The sequence below is a fragment of the Sorghum bicolor genome, chromosome 10 (assembly GCF_000003195.3).
Source record: "Sorghum bicolor cultivar BTx623 chromosome 10, Sorghum_bicolor_NCBIv3, whole genome shotgun sequence".
In the NCBI taxonomy this organism is placed as follows: Eukaryota; Viridiplantae; Streptophyta; class Magnoliopsida; order Poales; family Poaceae; genus Sorghum; species Sorghum bicolor.
Window position 1 is genome coordinate 59,957,476 of NC_012879.2, and position 19,708 is coordinate 59,977,183.

Below are 19,708 nucleotides of genomic sequence, written 5' to 3' on the forward strand. Positions count from 1 at the left end.
CCCCCGGCGTCAAATCGCTGCGCCGCATCAACCTGCTGGCGCAGCTGTTTCACCGTGACACACCACCACCACCACCACCATCAAAGACGACGGAGATGGAGACGCTTCGTCTTCCTCGTCCAAGCTTCACCTTGCGTGCTCTAAACAATGGAACCTGAACTGCTTCCCGTTCGCGGACTCCAAGGTCATCTGCGGGGATGATCAGTTGGGGCTCGGCTTCATCTTCGACCTGGACACACGCAAGGCGGGGACCATGCCCGCGCTCCCCAAGCTGCCGACGGTGAAGCCCGTCTCCGTCTTCGCTCACAAGCCCCACGTCGACGACGACATATTTTGCCATGGCAACGGTAGCAGCCTCGGAGAGGGTTCCCCATCTAGAGCCGATCTCCAATGAAGCGCGGGAGAGCGAGCAGTTCGTCGGCTTCATCAACCATTATCCGAGCGGGCCTTGGGGCGCCAAATGCTTCGCCTGCCGCCTCCTTTCGCCGCCGCCGTTCGTACGAGAGACATGGAGCTGGTACAACAACAACCCCGAGATCACAGCCTATGGCGTCGGCGGCGGCGGCTCGCACGTCTGCATCTCCGTTCAGGGTGTTGGCACCTATTGCCTGGACACAGCAGACCACAGGTGGAGCCAAGTTGGAAAATGGACGCTGCCCTTCCATGGCAAGGTTGAGTACGTGCCTGAGCTCAAGCTCTGGTTTGGCCTCTCCGGCGATTCCCGGCACTTGGCTGCTGCTGACCTCTCTGACATGGATTCCCAGCCACAGCTAGTGGGCGGCCCTTGGAAGGAGCTTGATCCACCAGATGCATGGAAGGAATGCAAGGATCCTCAGTTTGTCAGCCTGGGTTCTGGCAGGTTCTGCATTGCAAGGTTCTTCCAACAAGCTGCAGGCTCTGCTGGTGATCAAGCGATCAATGAAAATGTCGTTGCTGTCTTTACTGGTCTTGAGGTCAATAGCAGTGGCACTGCAGGGAAAGTGGAACTGCAAATGGCCCCTCACAGATCAAGACGTGTCAACAACACTAGCATCGAGACATTGTTTTAAAATAAATAATTTTGGTGCTTAATTTGCTCTTCAGGCTCACTGTTTTAAGTATCCATTATCTATCTTCTGACTTCTGATGAGGTAATTCATTGTCATTGGGTACTTGGAGTGTAGGAGGCAACTTAACTGTCATCATGGAACTTGGACATTCTCCTGAAGTGCAGTGATGCACTGATGCTACATATTACTCAATTGAACTATATATCTTAATTTGATTCTGGTATCACCTTTGTATATCAATAGTTTCCTATGACGATATATTCAGTGATCTACCCTCTGTCATCAAAACAAATTAACTTTAAGGGTTATCACCAATCAAACTTGTGTAAGTTTGATAAACTTTTATAGTAAAGAATATCAACACCTATGCACACTGCCCCTCTTCTTCTTCCTCCCCTGTCACATGATCAATATTGATTATGCTTTGCTCCAAGTAAAATAAAATAATAATATGTGGACCCCACATGAAATACTCTCAATGGGTGTGATAATGTGCATCGGTGCATCCCTTTTGTCACTACGAATATTCATATCACTATATTCGTTAAGCAAGGAGATCCGATTTCAATGGATAGATAATGGAGTAAGCAGTCTGTAGTCCTCACTTTATCAACCTTCAAAACTATCCATTATCTTGTAGTTTAGCAACTCCTCAGATGATTTTGGGAGGGAAAAAAGTGTCATCTCCCAACAGTTTCCCATAAATCTCTACAAAGAAAAAACAAATTTAGGTCCAGTCAATTTTTTGTCGGTAGTTTTTTTTCTCGCGGGAATTGACAGGTCGAGTACCCTTTCCCGTGACGCCTGCCTAGGGCTGGATATCGAGCTAGCTCGGCTCGTTATAGCTCGGTTCGTTATGGCTCGGCTCGTTATGGCTTTTTATATAAACGAGCTAGAAGGCTGACTCGGCTTGGCTTGTTAGTGAGCTCGAGTAGCTCGTTTGGCTCGCGAGCCGAATCATAAAAATATAGTACAAAGAGACTATAAATTTATAAAAGCAATTGAGCAACAAATACATCACATGCATACTTAAAATGAACTAAATAAAGTACTTATAGCTTTAACAATTCAACAAACAAACTACATTTTTATCCAGCCAGCCCACTACGATCACGACCGTAACTACATGATAGTCATACTCATACAGTTTAAGCATCATCCATTGATGGATAAAGTTAGGGATTCACGAATGGGCTAGGTCGAGAAATCTTAGGTATATAGCCGAGCCAATTTTAGTTGCTAGCATGATAATTGACTGACTCGTTATGGCTCGCGAGCAGCTCACGAGCTGGCTTATTATAAAACGAGTCGGCTCATTATAAAACGAGTTGAGCTCGAGCTGAGCTATTACGAACGAGTCGAGTGAGCTAGCGAGTTACGAGTTTTTTATCTAGCCTTACGCCTGCCCACTGCCACAACTCAATTGTTGCCACCTGAGCCTGCGACGTCGTATTTTCCATGACTATGTTGATTTCACAAACTTTAATTTTTGGATTAAATGATATGTTAAAATTAATATTTAATTTTTATAGTATTGTTATCTTATCATATGATTTATGTATTTTTAATATAAAAAATTAATTATCCTGTAGTAACACACGGACACGCTATCTAGTAGTTTTATAAAAGATGAAAAAAACAAATCACACAACTCCACCTAGAAGATCAACGACCCACTTTGAAGCCGAGCATGAGTATACATTGCCATGCAGCCCATGGCCCAGTGCCACGGCCCGTGGCCCGACGATTTGGCCCGACCCGAGCACAGCCCGGCCCGGTAGTCATCGGGCCCGGGCCAGCCCGGTCTGAGGGACCAGGTCGTGCCTGAGCCGTCACTTAGGCACGTGGCACGGCATGGGCACGAGCACGACCCGTTCGAACCGTCGGCCCGGTAGCGGTCGGGTGAAAATTAACTATTAATATAGTTGTGACTATATATATGTTGTTAATTATTATACTAGTAAAAATGATAAATTATTGGTAAAAATGATAAAATATTTTATGGTTTGGAAAAAATATTGATAAAAATGAGTTGTTGTCGATTTAATGGGCCATGGGCCTACACAACACGAAAACCGCCCTGCGGGCCGTGCCTTGGGCCGAAGGCCGGACACGAAGCCCGTAGAGGCATGGCCTGCTAGGCACGACGACTCGTAACGGCCCGACGTGACGTCGGGCCGTGCCGGCCCGGCATGGCCCGTTGGACATGTATAAGCATGAGGTTTCTCCACATTAAACCCTAGATGTCCAGTTCCCAATATCCTTACTACTCCCCTTCCCTTCCCTCTTCGGGGCCATTCTGGTCGGGCACAGGTGTGGAGCAGCACGCCGGCACTTCGGAGCGGGCTACTACTCAGGTTCACCGCTTGTACATCTGCTGCACCTTCATCCTATTTGATCGCTAATACTTCTGTCGAACTGAATGCTTTATATTATATTACTAATTTCGTTCTTTTCCCGTTGGGTTTTTTCCTCCCCAATTGACAGATGAGATCGAACTTGGAGTCGACGTCCGAACCATGGGCTTGTCGCGGCGTTTTCTGAATCTGATTGTGGGAGGCCACGCGCCAACCGTTAGATCGCTGCGCTGCATCGATCTGAAGCGCCTGCAACTCTTTTACCCAACCCCACCGTCACCAACCAACCCCGCCGCCAGCACCATGGAGACCTTTGGGCTTCCCGGACCAACTCCGATCTTCCGAGCCTGCGATTCGGGTGCTGATTGCCAGTGGAGAGTTGCTTGCTACCCACTTTCACAACGGAGGGTGCTCTGCACAGACCAGTGTCGGCGCAACTTGCTCTACGACGCCAGCACGCACGAAGTGGCAGCTATTCCCGAGTTCTACAGGCCTAGGTTGGATTCTCTCTCGCTCTTTGTCCCGGCCAGCGGCGAAGAAGGTGAAGATGAAAAGGACCGCCAAGAGGGCAGTGAAGACGACGATGACCAACAACGTGGAGGCGGCGGTGGCAGTCTCTTTCTGATGGAGAAGATTCTCCGACCGGTAACTGGTGATTTAGAGGTCTTGTTCTATGGCAATGGCAGAAGAACCTCGCACTGCAAACTCTTGCCACCTCCGCCCTATATCCATGAGCCCTCCAAGATCGGGTCTTACGCTGTGGTTGGCAATGGCGCTCATGTTTGCATATCGGTCAATGGCAGAGGCACCTATTTCCTGGACACAGCCGGGCACACATGGAACAAAGCTGGTGACTGGACTCTTCCCTTCCATGGCAAGGTCGAATATGTACCTGAGCTTAAACTCTGGTTTGGCCTCTCCGCCAATGCCCAACACTTGATTGCTGCTGACCTCTCCACCACGGATTCCCAGCCACAGCCAGTTAACAGTTGGAAGCTGTTTCAGCCTCTAGAAGAATGGATCGAACACAAAGACGCTCAACTTGTGAACCTGGGCTCAGGCAGATTTTGCGTTGCAAGGTTCTTCATACATGACTTTGATTTTGTTGAACAAGATGACTCTCCCCGTGATTGTATTGTCTTGACCGGTTTGGAGGTGATCCCGCGTGTCCTCAATGGTAAAGTGAAACTCGAAATGATCCCTCACAAATCGATGCGTCACACGACTTTGCCTGTCTATGGAAATTCCGTCGATTTAGTGTTCTGATGAATAAAATTTGGGGATTTGCTTCCAAACTCTCTTTTATCATCATATGCGGTCTGGATGTTTCTGGGACTGCTAATTTCCTCTGAGTGATTGTGTATACTTTTAAAATTTTAAGGATTATATATAGGGAGCGTATGCTATGGAAACCAGCTTCGTATGCAAACTATGCAAACTCTTATCAGGAGCGTAGGATGATCATCCGATGGCTAGAGGCAATGGTGGGATATTTTCCGCTTAAACCCCCCACTCATCCTACCCTAGTTAGTTCTTTTGCAAATCAACCCCCTGAAACCCAGCAGAACGCACGCCGCCGTCACACGCGGAGGAACGTCGTCGCCTCGTCACCTACGCGAGGAACGCGGCTCCCGTTCAGCCCGTCGGTGGCGCACACGCACATGTCGAGCAGCAACTAATAATCAGCCGATTGTTTGTTGGTGCGGCAGTGGCAGGGATCCGGTGGCACACACGCGCCTGCTTCATCAGTTCGTGGGGTGCGGCACTGGTAGGGATCCGGTGGAAGAACTGGTGCGGCAAGAATTCCATATTGCAGAACATAAAGAAAGCTTTACCTTTGCTAATTCACCATATGACAAGTTTGCCATGTCTAGTTTATCCTTCAGTTTTGAGTTTTCATCACGAACTTCTGCCAGTCTGGATGCTAGTTTACCTTCTCTCCATTAAGTACATCTATCAATTTCAGCAACGAACTTTTTGGAATTATTTGCAGGTTGAGCTCTCTTTTCTACGCGCGAGGAACGCCGTCGATCGGCCCGTCAACCTTCACACGAAGAACGGCTTCGCGAACGGGAGAAGACGTCGTCGCCCCATCTTCCACGGCCGCCGCGCAGCTGGCCGCGGCCGCCTGATCACGTCACGATGGATCAACTTGTTGCCCTCGTCGCGATGGTTTCCAGCGGTGAGGAGACCGGCGCTGCCGCCGCCGCCTGGGAGACAGGCGCTGTCGCTGCCGCCATGGAGAACCTCGCTACCGGAGAGGAGGGCGTCGTAGGAGAAGGAGCACAGTAAGCCGTCGATACGCCAAACACTTGGATGCTCGTGATCGTGTGCTTTGCCGATCGTGTGCTATTGTGTGCTTTGCAGATGTTTGCAGCCAGAACATGCCCACCAGGGCGCTGATGTTGACGCCGATGAACATGCTTTCATCACGGTGGACGCCAGAGTTAGAGGTCACATTCAACAGCCTAGCACACCTAAGCCGAAACCTTCTACAAGTTTAGTAGTAAGTAATTTTGAACATGTTTTTTTTGCAACCAACTAGTTTTGCATGGTCTATTGCTTATACAATTTGATACACTCACAGATGAAACCCATGGTTGGAATGACATTTGATACACTCACAGATGTGGAGAAATTTTACAAATCCTATGCACACGACGCTGGTTTCTCTGTTCGTGTTGGTCAGCACAAGAAGCAAAATGAAGAAATAATATTCAAGCGGTATTATTGTTCAAGGGAAGGATATAGACAGGAGAGCCAAAAAAAAGATATTGATGAATCCGGGAAAAAAAGGAAGTCAACAAATATGATGGAAACCAGATGTGGCTGTGAGGCACATATTGTTGTCAAGCTTGAAAGTGACAAGAAGTATCGGATATCTTCAATGGTTGAGGAGCACACCCATGGTTTTGTATCACCGGATAAGAGGCATTTGCTAAGATCCAACCGTAATGTTAGTGAGAGAGCAAAGAGCACTTTGTTCAGTTGTCATAAGGCTAGTATTGGCACCTCACAGGCATATCGACTTCTCCATGTCAGTGAGGGTGGGTTTGAGAATGTTGGGTGCACTAAGAGGGATTTGCAAAACTATTTCAGTGACCTCAGAAAAAAAATCAAGGATGCAGATGCACAAATGTTTGTGGCACAACTTGAGCGCAAAAAAGAAGTGAATCCTGCCTTCTTTTATGATTTTATGGTGGATGAACAAGGACGACTTGTTCGTGTATTTTGGGCAGACGCTACATGCAGGAAAAATTATAGTCTTTTTGGTGATGTGATTTCAGTAGATGCAACATATACCACCAACCAGTATAACATGAAATTTGTGCCATTTACTGGAGTGAATCATCACTTGCAAAGTGTTTTTCTTGGTGCAGCATTCATAGTAGATGAGAAGATTGAGTCATATGTATGGTTATTGGAGACCTTTCTTAAGGCCATGGGTGGAGTAGCACCTCATCTAATCACAACGGATGAAGATGCAAGCATGATGGCTGCTATTGCTAAGATTCTACTAGGTACGGCACATAGATTTTGCATGTGGCATATCATGGAAAAGGTACCTGAGAAGGTCGGGCCCTCTTTAAGAAACGATGAAAAATTTTGGCAGAGACTAAACAAGTGTGTTTGGGGGACTGAGGATTCAGATGATTTCGTGTCACAATGGAATTCTATCATGACAGATTATGACCTCCTAGAAAATGATTGGTTTTCCACAAGGTTTGCCATTCGGGAATCATGGATTCTGGTATACTTTCTGGACATACCTTTAGCAGGAATGCTTAGGACTACATCACGCTCGGAGAGTGCAAATTCTTTCTTTAACCGTTTCATTCATAGAAAGTTGACCTTTGTTGAGTTTTGGCTAAGGTTTGACACAGCTTTGGAGTGTCAGCGCCAAGAGGAGTTGAAAACTGACAATGCAAGTCTGCACAGCACTCCTAAATTGATGACACCATGGGCCATGGAGAAGCAGTGTAGTGGGATATATACACATGAAGTTTTTAGTAAATTTCAGAGTCAACTTATAGTTGCAAGAGACCATTGCATTATTCAAAGATTCTCTGAGTCGGAAGATAAGAAAATTGTGACCATTAGTAGCCAATCTGGAAAAGAGCGAGTGGTTGAGATCAACAAGTCAAACATGTTCGGTACGTGCTCCTGTAAATATTTTGAGTCCTATGGCATCCCGTGTCGTCACATCATACAAGTGCTTAGAACCGAGAAGCAAAATGAGATACCAATGGGTTATATTATGAAGAGATGGGAGAAAATATGTAAAAGGTACGTATTTTTAGAGTTTCTATATGCCTATTTTGTTACGATATTATTAAATTTCCTATGTTTGTTTTGATACAGGGAAGTGTTATTTGATGACAAAGGTAACCTTTTAGATGAGAAGCCTAAAGATGCTAAGGAGGTGGAAATGCGGAAAAAGATTTCAGACTCACGCAACATGTTTGAAGACCTTATTCAAAGGGCAAAGAATTCTGAACAAGGAATGGACTTTTTATATTCTAGTTTGTCCAACCTAGTAGAACCTCTCCAAAAGATCACGCCTGCTGCTACGGATAATAAACAGGATGAGTATGAATCTTTCCTTGGTAGTACTATTCCAAATGAAGTCAATATACATCCACCAACTGATGTCAGGTCGAAAGGGAGAAGCAAAAGAATTAAGAAGAGCAAAGAGATGAGGGCTCCAAGCAAACGGAGATGCGGAAAATGTAAGCAAGTAGCGACTCATGACGCACGCAATTGTCCAAACAACATTGTTGGCTGACTGTAATTTTCATGGTTTCATTGAGTCATATATATGGATTATATTGCTGCTGCCATTTTTTTTACAAATATTGCTGCTGCCATTATGCTGTGTACCTCTGAACTTTCTGAATGAGATGAATTGTGACAAATTTTAAACCTCATAAAGTTATTTATTTGGGATACAGGGAGTACGTGTGAACAGATGCCGCGTATATGCTGTGTACCTACAGTTTGTTGATCGATTAAAAATCCCAACAAACAATCGGCTGATTATTAGTTGCTGCTCGACATGTGCGTGTGCGCCACCGACGGGCTGAACAGGAGCCGCGTTCCTCGCGTAGGTGACGACGCGATGACGTTCCTCCGCGTGTGACGGCGGCGTGCGTTCTGCTGGGTTTCAGGGGGTTGATTTGCAAAAGAACTAATTAGGGTAGGATGAGTGGGGGGGGGGGTTTAAGTGGAAAATATCCCACCATTGCCTCTAGCCATCGGATGATCATCCTACGCTCCTGATAAGAGTTTGCATAGTTTGCATACGAAGCTGGTTTCCATAGCATACGCTCCCTTATATATAAGGACGTACTTGGGTATGAAGTCTCAGCGTTGACTGTTGATTTATAGTCGCATGTATTCTGAATTTCTGAAATAATACACCATTATTTAGTGTTGAACATAGGGCCTCACGCCTGTTATATGCACTTCAATTTCCTTTGCTACAACAACGAATACCAGTAATTATAATGAATGCTACTCTAAGTTCTGTCCTTGTGTGATTACAAATCGAGTCTGAAAGTTTTATATTTTGACCTTGTTTAGTTCACCCCAAAATCTATTTTTTTTTTCAAAATTTCTCATCATATCGAATCTGGCGGCACATGCATGGAGCATCAAATATAGATTAAAAATAACTAATTATATAGTATGTCTGTAATTTGCGAGACAAATCTTTTAAACCTAGTTAGTCCATGATTGGACAATAATTATCAAATACAAACAAAAATGCTACAATAGCCAAATTCAAAAGTTTTTGGATCTAAACAAGGCCTTTCTTGTCAAGTTAGGTTTCTACGATTGGCAATTTTTTTTATAAGGGATACTGCATTGTACAACCGAAATTTATTCTATATAAGAATGTGGCCTTCTCTACTGCTCCTTTTGTTTGTCAGATATCAAATTTAGTCGATAGTCGTGATGATTGATCAACAAGAAACTCATGAGGGAATACCTAAAGAGGTCAGTTTCGTTGTCAACAAATTAGAGATAAGTAAAAGTAATTATTCCCTAGATTATCATTTGATAAGAGTACATGACTGCACGCGAGAAATGCTCAGTAGAATCAGATTAGACAGTGAGCTTTCATGCTTGTGTTAGGTGCTTGCATCAATTGATATTAAAGGGAAATAGGCCTTTGCCCATGGCTGCAATTTATAATATGTTTTTGTAGTAACAAGTTCAGCAATTAGATATTAGTGTATCACAGTGCGTCAACTACAATAAGCTTGTCCAGTACCCATAATTAAATAAAAATTATACATACCAGTTTTATTTCAAATATTTGGTTTGTGATTGAATTTTATTCTCACCAAACAAACATCCATGCCAAGGAAATAATTTATCTTTTAAAAATATGTTAACCTTGTGAATGCTACCTAACTTTTTTATGAATCTGGAAAAGCACTCCATTTTTTAAAAGTGGAGCAACAACCTTAACATTGCTTTAGGGATTTCTTTTCAGTTCTTGTTTAAAGCATCTACCTGCACACATGATATAACATAAGCAACAAGGATGCACAACCATTGTGCAGACAGACAAAGGCAAAAAAACATACAAATGTAACATCCTCAGCCACACCTCTCTAAAAAGGTAGCTTGTTCCCACCATTCAGGCCTTCTTTTATAACACAACTATTTTCCAAGAAACACATTATAACAATGGCTTTTCCACGACCCATATTCGAACAAATCGTTATATATGTGATATAAGGCCTTATTTAGTTGGTGAAAAAGTTTGGGTTTGACTACTGTAGCATTTTTATTTGTATTTAACAATTATTGATCAATTATGAACTAACTAGGCTCAAAAGATCCGTCTCATAAATTACATACAAACTGTGCAATTAGTTATTTTTATTTATATTTAATGCTCCATACATATGCCGCAAAATTCGATGTGACGGAAAATCTTGAAAAGTTTGTGAATTTTTGCTCGAACTAAACAAGGCCTAAACTGCATGTCAAAAACTGAAGAACCCAAACCACATGCTCAAAGCACTAGACATGGGACCGAGCATATAATATTACTAGAAACCTACTGCAAAAATTCTAGAATTATTGCTAGCATAGATTAAGCATGAAAATTCATATAAGTTCACGAATTATCCATTTTTTAACTATTTTAACTAATTTAAGAATATATGAAAACCATACGAACTATGTGAACTAATTATACTAGTAGATAGATCATGATTTTATAAATCTAATAAAATTAGTTTCACTATTTTGGACATCCACAAAGTTTTATATTGAATTTACAATTCTGCTGTAGAAACTAATTTAGAAAAGCTTTCTAAAAAGAGAAAGCGCGGGCGTCCCATTTCGGACCAGCGACCCGGCTCGGCCCATGCGGAGGATCAGCGCGCGCGACAGACCGGCCCAACAAGCGATCCGCTGCAGGTGCCCACGCGCGTGATTGAACGTTTTCCAAAAGCGCCCCTAAGCACATATGTTATTCCGAGACGCCTCTTAGCACTATTTCGACAGAGACAAATTTTGCAGAAAGAACCCTGTAACTCATCATCTTCACCAAGGTGCAGTCCTTGGCGTGCACGCGAGCACCGGCGTGGCACACCAGTGACCATGCCGCCCACGCCAGTCACCCGAGAGCCATGGTGACCCCAAAGCGAGGCTGACCACCATCAAGGGTTCCCTTAGTGACGATTGGAGGAGACAGCACGCAGAGAGACGCTCTCAGGTATGCCACAGCGGGAGGCGGCTACTCGAGGCGGCGGCGCAACTGTTCCGGTGAACCTACGCGCTTTCAGAGACGTAGCGATGGAGCGTGAGCAACGAGGACGCACCTGGAAACACGCCGTGGTGACGATTGGGGCCAAAGAAGGCCGAAGTGGCCTGCCCACGTGCGGGCCGCAGAGACGACGGCGCTCCGTGGCTGGCACGGCCGCGTCACCACGCCTCCGGCCGGCGTCCTGGCCAAACAGGGTGAGCAAAAGGTATAGGAGGTTAAGACAAACCCAGGGACCAAAGTAATCGAACCCTGAGGCCTTACCCACATCCCTACCATCACGGCGGCGCTCATGACCGGCGATGACCGAAACGCCAAATTGGCGATTGGTAGCGCGTGACCTTGCCTGGGACCGTGCCGAGCTATGAGCTAGCTACTTTTACTTGCTGCTAGCACGAGGGTTCGAGCCGCGAGGCTTTGAGCACGGTGAATTGGAGAGGGCAGGGAGGCGGGCGGTCTCTGCTATGGTAACGCCGAGGAGAGGCTTGGCATGAAGTGCACGGCTTGGAGCGGCAGGAGCTGAACAGGCTCACCAGCGACATCGAGCGGACAGGGCGGGGCAGGGAGACACCGAGTGACCAGAGGCATCACTCACACCGCGACGAGAACGAGACAGTGGAAGCAGGCACACCGACTCGGTGGTAGCCTGGTAGGTGGGGTGAGCAGAGGAGCGAGTGCCACGTTGGCGGTCAGGGCAAGAGCCAGACTCATCGTGGCCAAGCACGACCGCTCGGATCACGTGGTGATCACGCCCACCAGGCCGAACGACCTGAACAACGTCACGCACGCATTTTAAAGCGGGTTAAAAATTAGTAACGTTCTCGATTGAGGTTAACTAAGGGCTTGTTTGGCACAGCTCAACTTCAATAGTAAAGCTGTTTTTTTAGAAAATAGCTTCAGATGAAGCTAAGCTGTTTTAGAAAAAGTGTTTGACAAAATAGATTCACCAACTACTTCATGTATAGTTGAGAGAGAGAAATGAAGGAGAAGCTACAATAAGCTAATTTTTTCAGCTTCATCCAACTTATGTTTTTGTGAGAGGAGGGGAAAAACAGCTTCACCCATGAAGCTGTTTTGAAAATAAGTGTTTGACAAAAAAAACAGCTCACAGCTATACCAAACAAGCCCTAACTTTACTACCTTCAAGTAGACACTGTCAGCTACCAAACTAGTTCTCACTCCGATCTAAGAACTACCAGAGATAGAGATACGCGCATGTCAACCTAGCCTTGCCACTGGAATGCTGGTTCGCGAACAGAGTATCTCTGACAAGGTTCCGACGCGTTCTAGCTAACTTCGAGCAATTTTTAAGAGGTCAAAACGACACTCAAAACCACCACGACCTACACCAACCTCAAGAGCTCACCTAGCTGCAACCAATGAAGAGAAAACATGATTTAAGCGTTTAAGCATTTTTGTTAGAATTTAAATGCCAAAAGGGGCATTGTTTATTGTCGATACGGACTTGACGAATTTCTAGGCCGCGGCTAAAACTATCGCTTCCTGGCACTTTTGCCTAAAATTTTAGAAGGTCGCAACGTTGCTAGTTTCATCTAACGAACATACTGCGACGTAGCCCGCACTTCGTACTATGCGGCAGAAGCGAAGCTTATAGACATTGTTTAATTATTCTTCACAAGATCATTCTCTAAAACTGAACTTTCTAACCATGAACTATGTGCCCCTGTGTTTACATAAATTGTTTTTCATACCGAACAAAAGTTAAAACACCGGAGTTTGACTCATTGATTTCTTTTAGGTTTTAAGCAAGGTGCTAAACGAGCTCGTAACACCAGGGGTGTTACAGCGACGAGTCCGAACAACTTCGTGACGATGCGCGCCTCCCGTCATCATGGGCGAGTCCGAACGGTTCAGTGACGTGTGGCGGCGACTGGCACTGTCGGCGCACGCCCCCATCGTCGCAGGCGAGCCCGATCGGCTCAGTGACGTGTGGCGGTGACTGGCACTGCCGGTGCGTGCCTCCCACCTCTGCGGGCGATTCCGAGAACGACTCCACACTGGTACTCCTTCCATCCAAGACATGGAGCTTACGGTGCGTGCCTCCCACCGTAGGGAGCGAGCCCCTCCTCGCCTTTCTCTATCGCGGGCGGATAAACAGGAGCACTTGCAAAGGTTTTAGGCGAAAGCTCAGCTCAGATCATGTTTGGGCTAGTGACAAGATTTCCTTCTTGAAGGCGTCACTGAAGAACCCTAGCAGCTGCCTCTCGTGGATCGACCCCTTAAAATGCAGCTCCTCGTCGAGGCTCAAGCAAAAACCTAATCAAGCTTCTGCTTGGCTCACGAAAATTACGTTCCGGAGCTATTGTGCCTCTCGTATGGTAGTCCTTGCATTCCGCTTGTGTTTTTGTGGTTTTACCACTTTTCGCTTTGGTGCTAGGGCATTTTGATGTTTTTGTTGTTTATTCCTTAACGTCTGTAAAATTTATAATGTGCCGTTTTGGGCTATTTAATACATATTTAGGTGGGGAATAATCCCCCGGTGACATTAAAAAAAACAGACGTGGCACGCGTGTGACCGATCCAGAGTAAGGACCCATTCGTTGTTCCAACTCCTCAAAGCTTATATACAATAGACCAGGGTTTGCTAGTAACCGTCTAACCGAACGAGCTCTAAATGACTGCCGAACAAAGCAAAAGGATGATGTACGCATTAGTTCATACTATATATGGAATATATCATCACATGAGGCAATGTACAAATTACACCAAGGTATAACGATTTAAACGTAAACGGTAAGGGAATCAACTTAATAAGATAGCTTAAACTTAACGGGGTAATATTTTGCATCAGTACAGGAGAATATTAAATGGGGCAACAGCTAATTAACGGCAGGCTTCCATTTCTAACTTCTATATGATGACAGATAAAACAGAGAGTCTGGTGAACGAAGCACCATAATTAGTTAGAATAATATCTCGATGCTAGTGTTGTTGACACGTCTTGATATGTGAGTGGTCATTTGGAGTTCCAATTTCCCTGTGCCACCTTTCCCACTGCTAGTATTGATCTCCACGCCAGTCAAGACAGTAAAATTCTTGAGGACCGCCACTTGATCGCCTGCTTCAGCTTCTTGGGAGAAGAACCTTGCAATGCAGAACCTGCCGGAACCCAGGCTGACAAACTGAGGATCCCTGCACTCCTTCCATTCCTCTGGCAAATGAACAAGCTCCTTCCAAGGGCCTCCCACCAGCCGCTGTGGCTGGGAAGAAGAAGAAGAATCCAGCATGCCAGAGAGGTCAGCAGCAGCCAAGCAGTGCCGCCGGGCACCAGTGGAGAGGCCAAACCCAAACCAGAGCTTGAGCTGAGGTACATACTCAATCTTGCCATGGAAGGGGAGAGTCCAATCACCGACTTTGTTCCACAAGAGGCTTTCTGTGTCCAGACAGTAGGTGCCAACGCCGCCCTCAACAGATATGCAAACATGTGAGCCACCACCGACCACACCATAGGCTGTGATCTCGGGGAGGCATTTGTTGTTGGACCAGTGATATGCTGTCTCCCGTACAAATGGTGGTGGTGGAAGGAGGTGGCAGTGCCAGGATTTGCCAGTGACGGCCAAACCATTACGGCGGTTGATGAAGCCCACAAACTGCTCACTCTCCTGCTGCACACTAGCTCGTCGTCTCACTTCCGGTTGGGGAACCTTCTCCATGAGGAAAAGACTGCTGCCCTTACTGTCGATCCGCAAGTTAGCATCGACATGGGGTTTGTGAACGAAGATGGAGATGGGCATCACCTTGGGCGCGCGGAGTGTGGGGATGGTTCCCACCATAGCTGAATCCAGATCAAAGAAAAAGCCGCGCCCTGAATGGTCCGCACAGATAACCTTGCTCTCGCTGTAATCCGCAAGCGGGAAACAGTCCATCTTCCACTCGTTGTTCGATGCTCGGAACGTGAAGCTGGGATCAGCAAATCTGATCGTCTCCATCTCTAAAGCCGGTGGTGGTGGTGATCCGACTTGGTAAAACAGCCGCTGGCGCGTCAGGTCGATGCGGCGCAACGATTTGACACCGGGGGAGCAGCCGGGCACGATCAAATTCAGAAACCGCCGCGCCAACAAACCCATACTCGTTGATTGCCCCCAATTTTTCAAGCTGCATTACCGATCGAAAAGGCGGTGGAGGGAAATTAGTTAGAGAAGAACGAGGATTTTCAGATTTTTAGGTCTAGCGGAATTTAAGGACGAAAGAGTGTACCTGCTAGCTAGGTTAATCAGATTTGATCACCTCGTCCTTAATTTCCCGCAGCGGTGAAACAAATCCAAGATGCCTCCTATAAGAATATCGCAGATAATAACCAAGATAAGAGCAAGTATTATGGTGGGCTGTAAGCTGGCTAAATGCTGATGTGGAGGAGAGAAGGGAGGAGAGAGAGGAGAAGCAGGCTGTAAGCTTACAGCCAGCTTAGACACAAGAACCAAAAAACTTTGTGAGAGAGATAAGTGGGCCATGTATTAATAGTGAATAGGTAACTATTGTATGGGTGGGCTGGGAGAAGGCTGTAAGAAATCTTACAGCCAGCAAGTGGGCTGTATTATTAAACTTGCTCTAAGAAAACTCAAAACGGCAGCAGCCGCGACGGCGTCGTCATCGGCCGGCCGCCATCGCGGGTCACACAAGGCGGCGTGGGCGCACGTGACGACTGACGAGTCGAGTTGCGAGGTCTCGGGGTGGGCTGGCGGCGGGCGACGGAGGAAGAGAAACCGCGCGACGATCGAGTCGTGAGTCGCATAGGGGGAAGTATAATTAAAACTAAAATAAATAAAAAATAGTATGAAAAAACAAAAGAAAACAAAAAATAAACAGAAAATATTTGAAAATAACAAAATAAAAAAATTAAATAAACATAAATAAATCAATAAATAAAATAAGAAAAGAACAAAAAACGCGGAGAAGAGAAAAAAACAGAAAACATGTTGATAAGGTTGAGAGGAGCTGCAACATACCATATGGTTAAACAAGCATAAGCTTTGAAGCACATGTGGGCTCATAGCAAAACAACAACATAATAAAAACACATAAAATAAAAATGAATAAAAAACTTTAAAAGAAAATAAAAAAGGAGATATAAATATAAAAAAGGAAAAATGATAGAAAGAAATCAAAAGAAAAAGAAAAATAAAAGGTAAAATGCAAATAAGAAAAAATAAAATAAGAATGAAAAGCATAGAGAACTAAAAAGAAAAGAAAAAGGAAGAATAAATAGGAACAAGGAAATAAAACAATAAAAAGAAAACGATAAGAAAAAAGAAAGAAAAGGGAAACTAAATAAGAAAAATATAAAAAAAGAGAAGGAAACCGTAGGTACCTGCTACTACTCCGCGCAAAGTCTGTCGTTGTTCCGCGCGCGGGCGGCCTTCCCGCGCGTCCTCCCGCGCACTGTTCGGCCAGCGGCTTCGGTCCGGCCGTTCGGACCGGATGCGTCAAGGCGCGCGGGCTGGCGATCAGACCTGCGTACGTCGGCACCCAGGTGGCGTTGCAACGACGGGGCCGACGATCGGATCGGTAGCAGGAGGTTGCGCAGGCGATGAGATCAGCTATACACTCGGCGATGAGATGAGTAGCGATCAGATCGGCCATTGGCTAGGGTTGCGGAAGATTAGCGGATCGTAACCGGGATTGAGTGTTTTGGGAACGATTAATTCTATTGCATGAATATGCATCATAGGTTTTTTTTTGGATTTCTACCATTATAATTCTTCGACTTCCGAAATCTGCCATTATAATTCGCCTATTCTGAAACTTGCCATTGTAATTCTTCTTCTACCTGATTCTTACCATTATCTACTTCTTTTTTAGGTGTTTAGACACACTGTCAAGCCATGTACGTTACGCATCTTTTGTATGCACCAAAACACCCCTAATACTACTTCTCTTTTCCTTCCGTTAGTGTCATGTGGGCTCCACATGTCAGCTTCTCCTTCAACCTCAAACCATCTTCCTCCTTCAATCTCTTCTCCCTTTAGTCACTGTCCAAGTAGAGTGCTTGCCAGCTCGTGCACCCACGAGGCCGCAGTGGCGGCGGCTTGCCTGTGCCTCGCGTGCGCTGTGGCGGCGGCGCGGCTGCATGCTCGCGCGCCCGCGCGCCTGCACAAGGCCGTGGCGGTGACGGTGACGGCTAGTTGCCAGCCCGCGCGCTCAAGGGGCCGCGGCGGCGGTGGCTCACCTGTCCCGGCCATGGCGTCCACGATGCAAGAGATTGGGCTTGCAAGCAGGAGCGGCACGAGGTGCGAGCGGCCAGGTTAGCGAGCAGGAGCAACGCGAGGCACGAGCAGCCGCAGACCATGTTTGTTGGCGTCGGGGGCGGATGCTCTCCGGCTCGCGTGCCCGCAAACTGCCGGCGGTGACAGCTCGCTAGCTTGCGCACCTGCGGACCGCTGTGGCAGTTGGAGTCTGCTCACCAGCTTGCGCACGTGCGGCCATTGCGTCGGCGTGGGAAGTCGTGGTGTCGTTGCAGGAGATTGAAGGTGGCGAGGTTGAAGGAGAAGCTGACGTGTGGGGGCTGCATGTCAATGACAGCAAGAGTGTTTTGGTCCATACGTAAGATGCGTACACGTATATGGCCTCACAGTGGGTCCAGACACACGTAAAGACGTTGATAATGGCAAGAATCGGGTAGAAGAAGAATTGTAACGGCAAGTTTCAGAATAGACGAATTGTAATGACAGATCTCCAAAGTCGAAGAATTGTAATGACAGAAATAAAAAAAACCTATGGAGGCCAAGGTGGCTTAGGAGCCAACCGCACAGACATGGTACATGCCACAAATAAATCAAGGGCTACCTACACTATAATTACACATACTATAATTACAATAGGCTAACACTACACGATGGAGATGCTGCTTTGGTAACGGTAACGGTAACGGTAATGATATCCTATGGGCGTTCGGACGAACACATCCGACTCGACTGAGCCACGAGCGCCCCGCCCCTGACTCCTTATCCGTTTCCATCTGTTCCGTGACCTCGCGCCCATTCTCTCTCTCCCTCGCTCCGCTCCCCTCTTAGCTCCTCCGCATCCACTCCACCGCCATTGTTGCGTGCTATTCTTCGAGTCACCGTGCTAGCCCCATGTTGCTGCTGCTCCTCCCTAGCTCCCTCCCTCCCTCCCTCCGCCACCACCACCAAAGACGAGGACGGCGGCTCCGACGAGGTAGGTCGATCCTCTGGATCTAAGATCTCTTCTTTGTTCTTTTTCTCCTCCTCCTTCTTCTCTGAATCTGAGCTCTCCTCCTCCTCCTCTTCTGGACTAAGCCATTCTCCTCTAGATCTGGCGAGCTCTGGGGTCCTTTCCTCCTCCCTCCAATGAGTTTGGAGGTGATAGAACAAGGCTAGAGCAGCCTGTATCTTGAACTCGTCTCCTTGTTGTTTTCTCTAGGATGCAATGGATTTTTTTGATGTTACAATAGATGATTTCCGAATGTTGCAATAGGATTTTTTTTGTTTGTTGCAATAGATAATTTTTGAATATTGCAATAGCATATTTTAGGTTGTTGCAATTCTGAACAGTCCCATTTTTCATGTTTCAGTGTTGATTTTTGCGATTTTGTAGTACATATTTTTTAATGTTGTAGCAAATAATTTTTGATATTGCAGTATATTTTTCGAGTTGCAGCACATTTTTGATGTTGCAGTATGTATTTTTTGATGTTTCATTAATTATTTTTTTGATGTTGCAACATGTTTTTATGATGCTATAGCAAATAATTTTTTATGTTGTAGTATATGTTTTCCGATGTTGTATTACTTGTTCTTCCGATGTTGCAATACAAGTTTTTTGATGTTGCAGCACATTATTTCCAGTTGCAGTACACATTTTTGTGATATTGCAATTATTCATATTTCAATGTTGCACTACGTTTTGTGGAGTTGCACTTGGAAGTGTTTTCGTGCTCTTGCGCGGTTGGGGAACCGGGTGATGCGGGGGAAGGGCGAACAGGCTCTGTTCTATTTCTTTGGTGGGGCAGACAGTTTGGGAAAGCGGGGAGCGGCGTTCCGTTCTATTCTTGCGAGGGGACAGACGGAGTTGAGAACGGAGTGACGTTTTTTATCGTGTTCTATCCCGTGTGGGGCCAGGTTGGGCGGGTTTATTTTTTTAACAAGGGTGGGCGGGTTTTGGAATGACGCGGTGTGAAAGGCCCGGCGTCCGGATGTGTCTCGCACACCGGACTTCTGGGCGCTAACATTTCCGTTTTGGTAAATATGGTGTTGCCACATATATCAATCAAACCAACATGATCGATGTACCTACCTTAAGGAGATGATCAAATACGGTAATGATCAGTACTGCAGTTTAGTACTTTACAAAAGACAATGACTTAAACCAGTTACTACAGGATGCTAATTGGGGAACTTGAAAGCAAGTACCTCCATGGTTGAATACTTAAATTTTATCTACACTCACATAATAGCTGCCTTAGATAGCATGAGTACTATTTTCATTGATTTAAATGACTCATATTTTATGCATGTTAGGGAATTTTAACGGTTTAA

General features: G+C 45.9%; 3 protein-coding genes across 3 annotated transcripts; all 3 read left to right on the forward strand.

The window, feature by feature from the left end:
- LOC8065624 lies at positions 339-1,111 on the forward strand. The gene has a single exon (XM_002437541.2). The coding sequence runs from the start codon at positions 339-341 to the stop codon at positions 1,047-1,049; it is 711 nt and encodes a 236-aa protein (XP_002437586.1). The 3' UTR covers positions 1,050-1,111.
- Positions 3,569-4,758, forward strand: LOC8064985. Its single transcript, XM_002437542.2, has one exon. It carries the CDS (start codon positions 3,569-3,571, stop codon positions 4,670-4,672), a length of 1,104 nt encoding a protein of 367 aa, XP_002437587.1. The 3' UTR covers positions 4,673-4,758.
- Positions 5,549-8,546, forward strand: LOC110431202 (protein FAR1-RELATED SEQUENCE 5-like). The gene is made up of 6 exons (XM_021449933.1): positions 5,549-5,694; positions 5,774-5,852; positions 5,994-6,927; positions 7,093-7,129; positions 7,769-7,829; positions 8,451-8,546. Exons 1-6 carry the CDS (start codon positions 5,549-5,551, stop codon positions 8,544-8,546), a joined length of 1,353 nt encoding a protein of 450 aa, XP_021305608.1.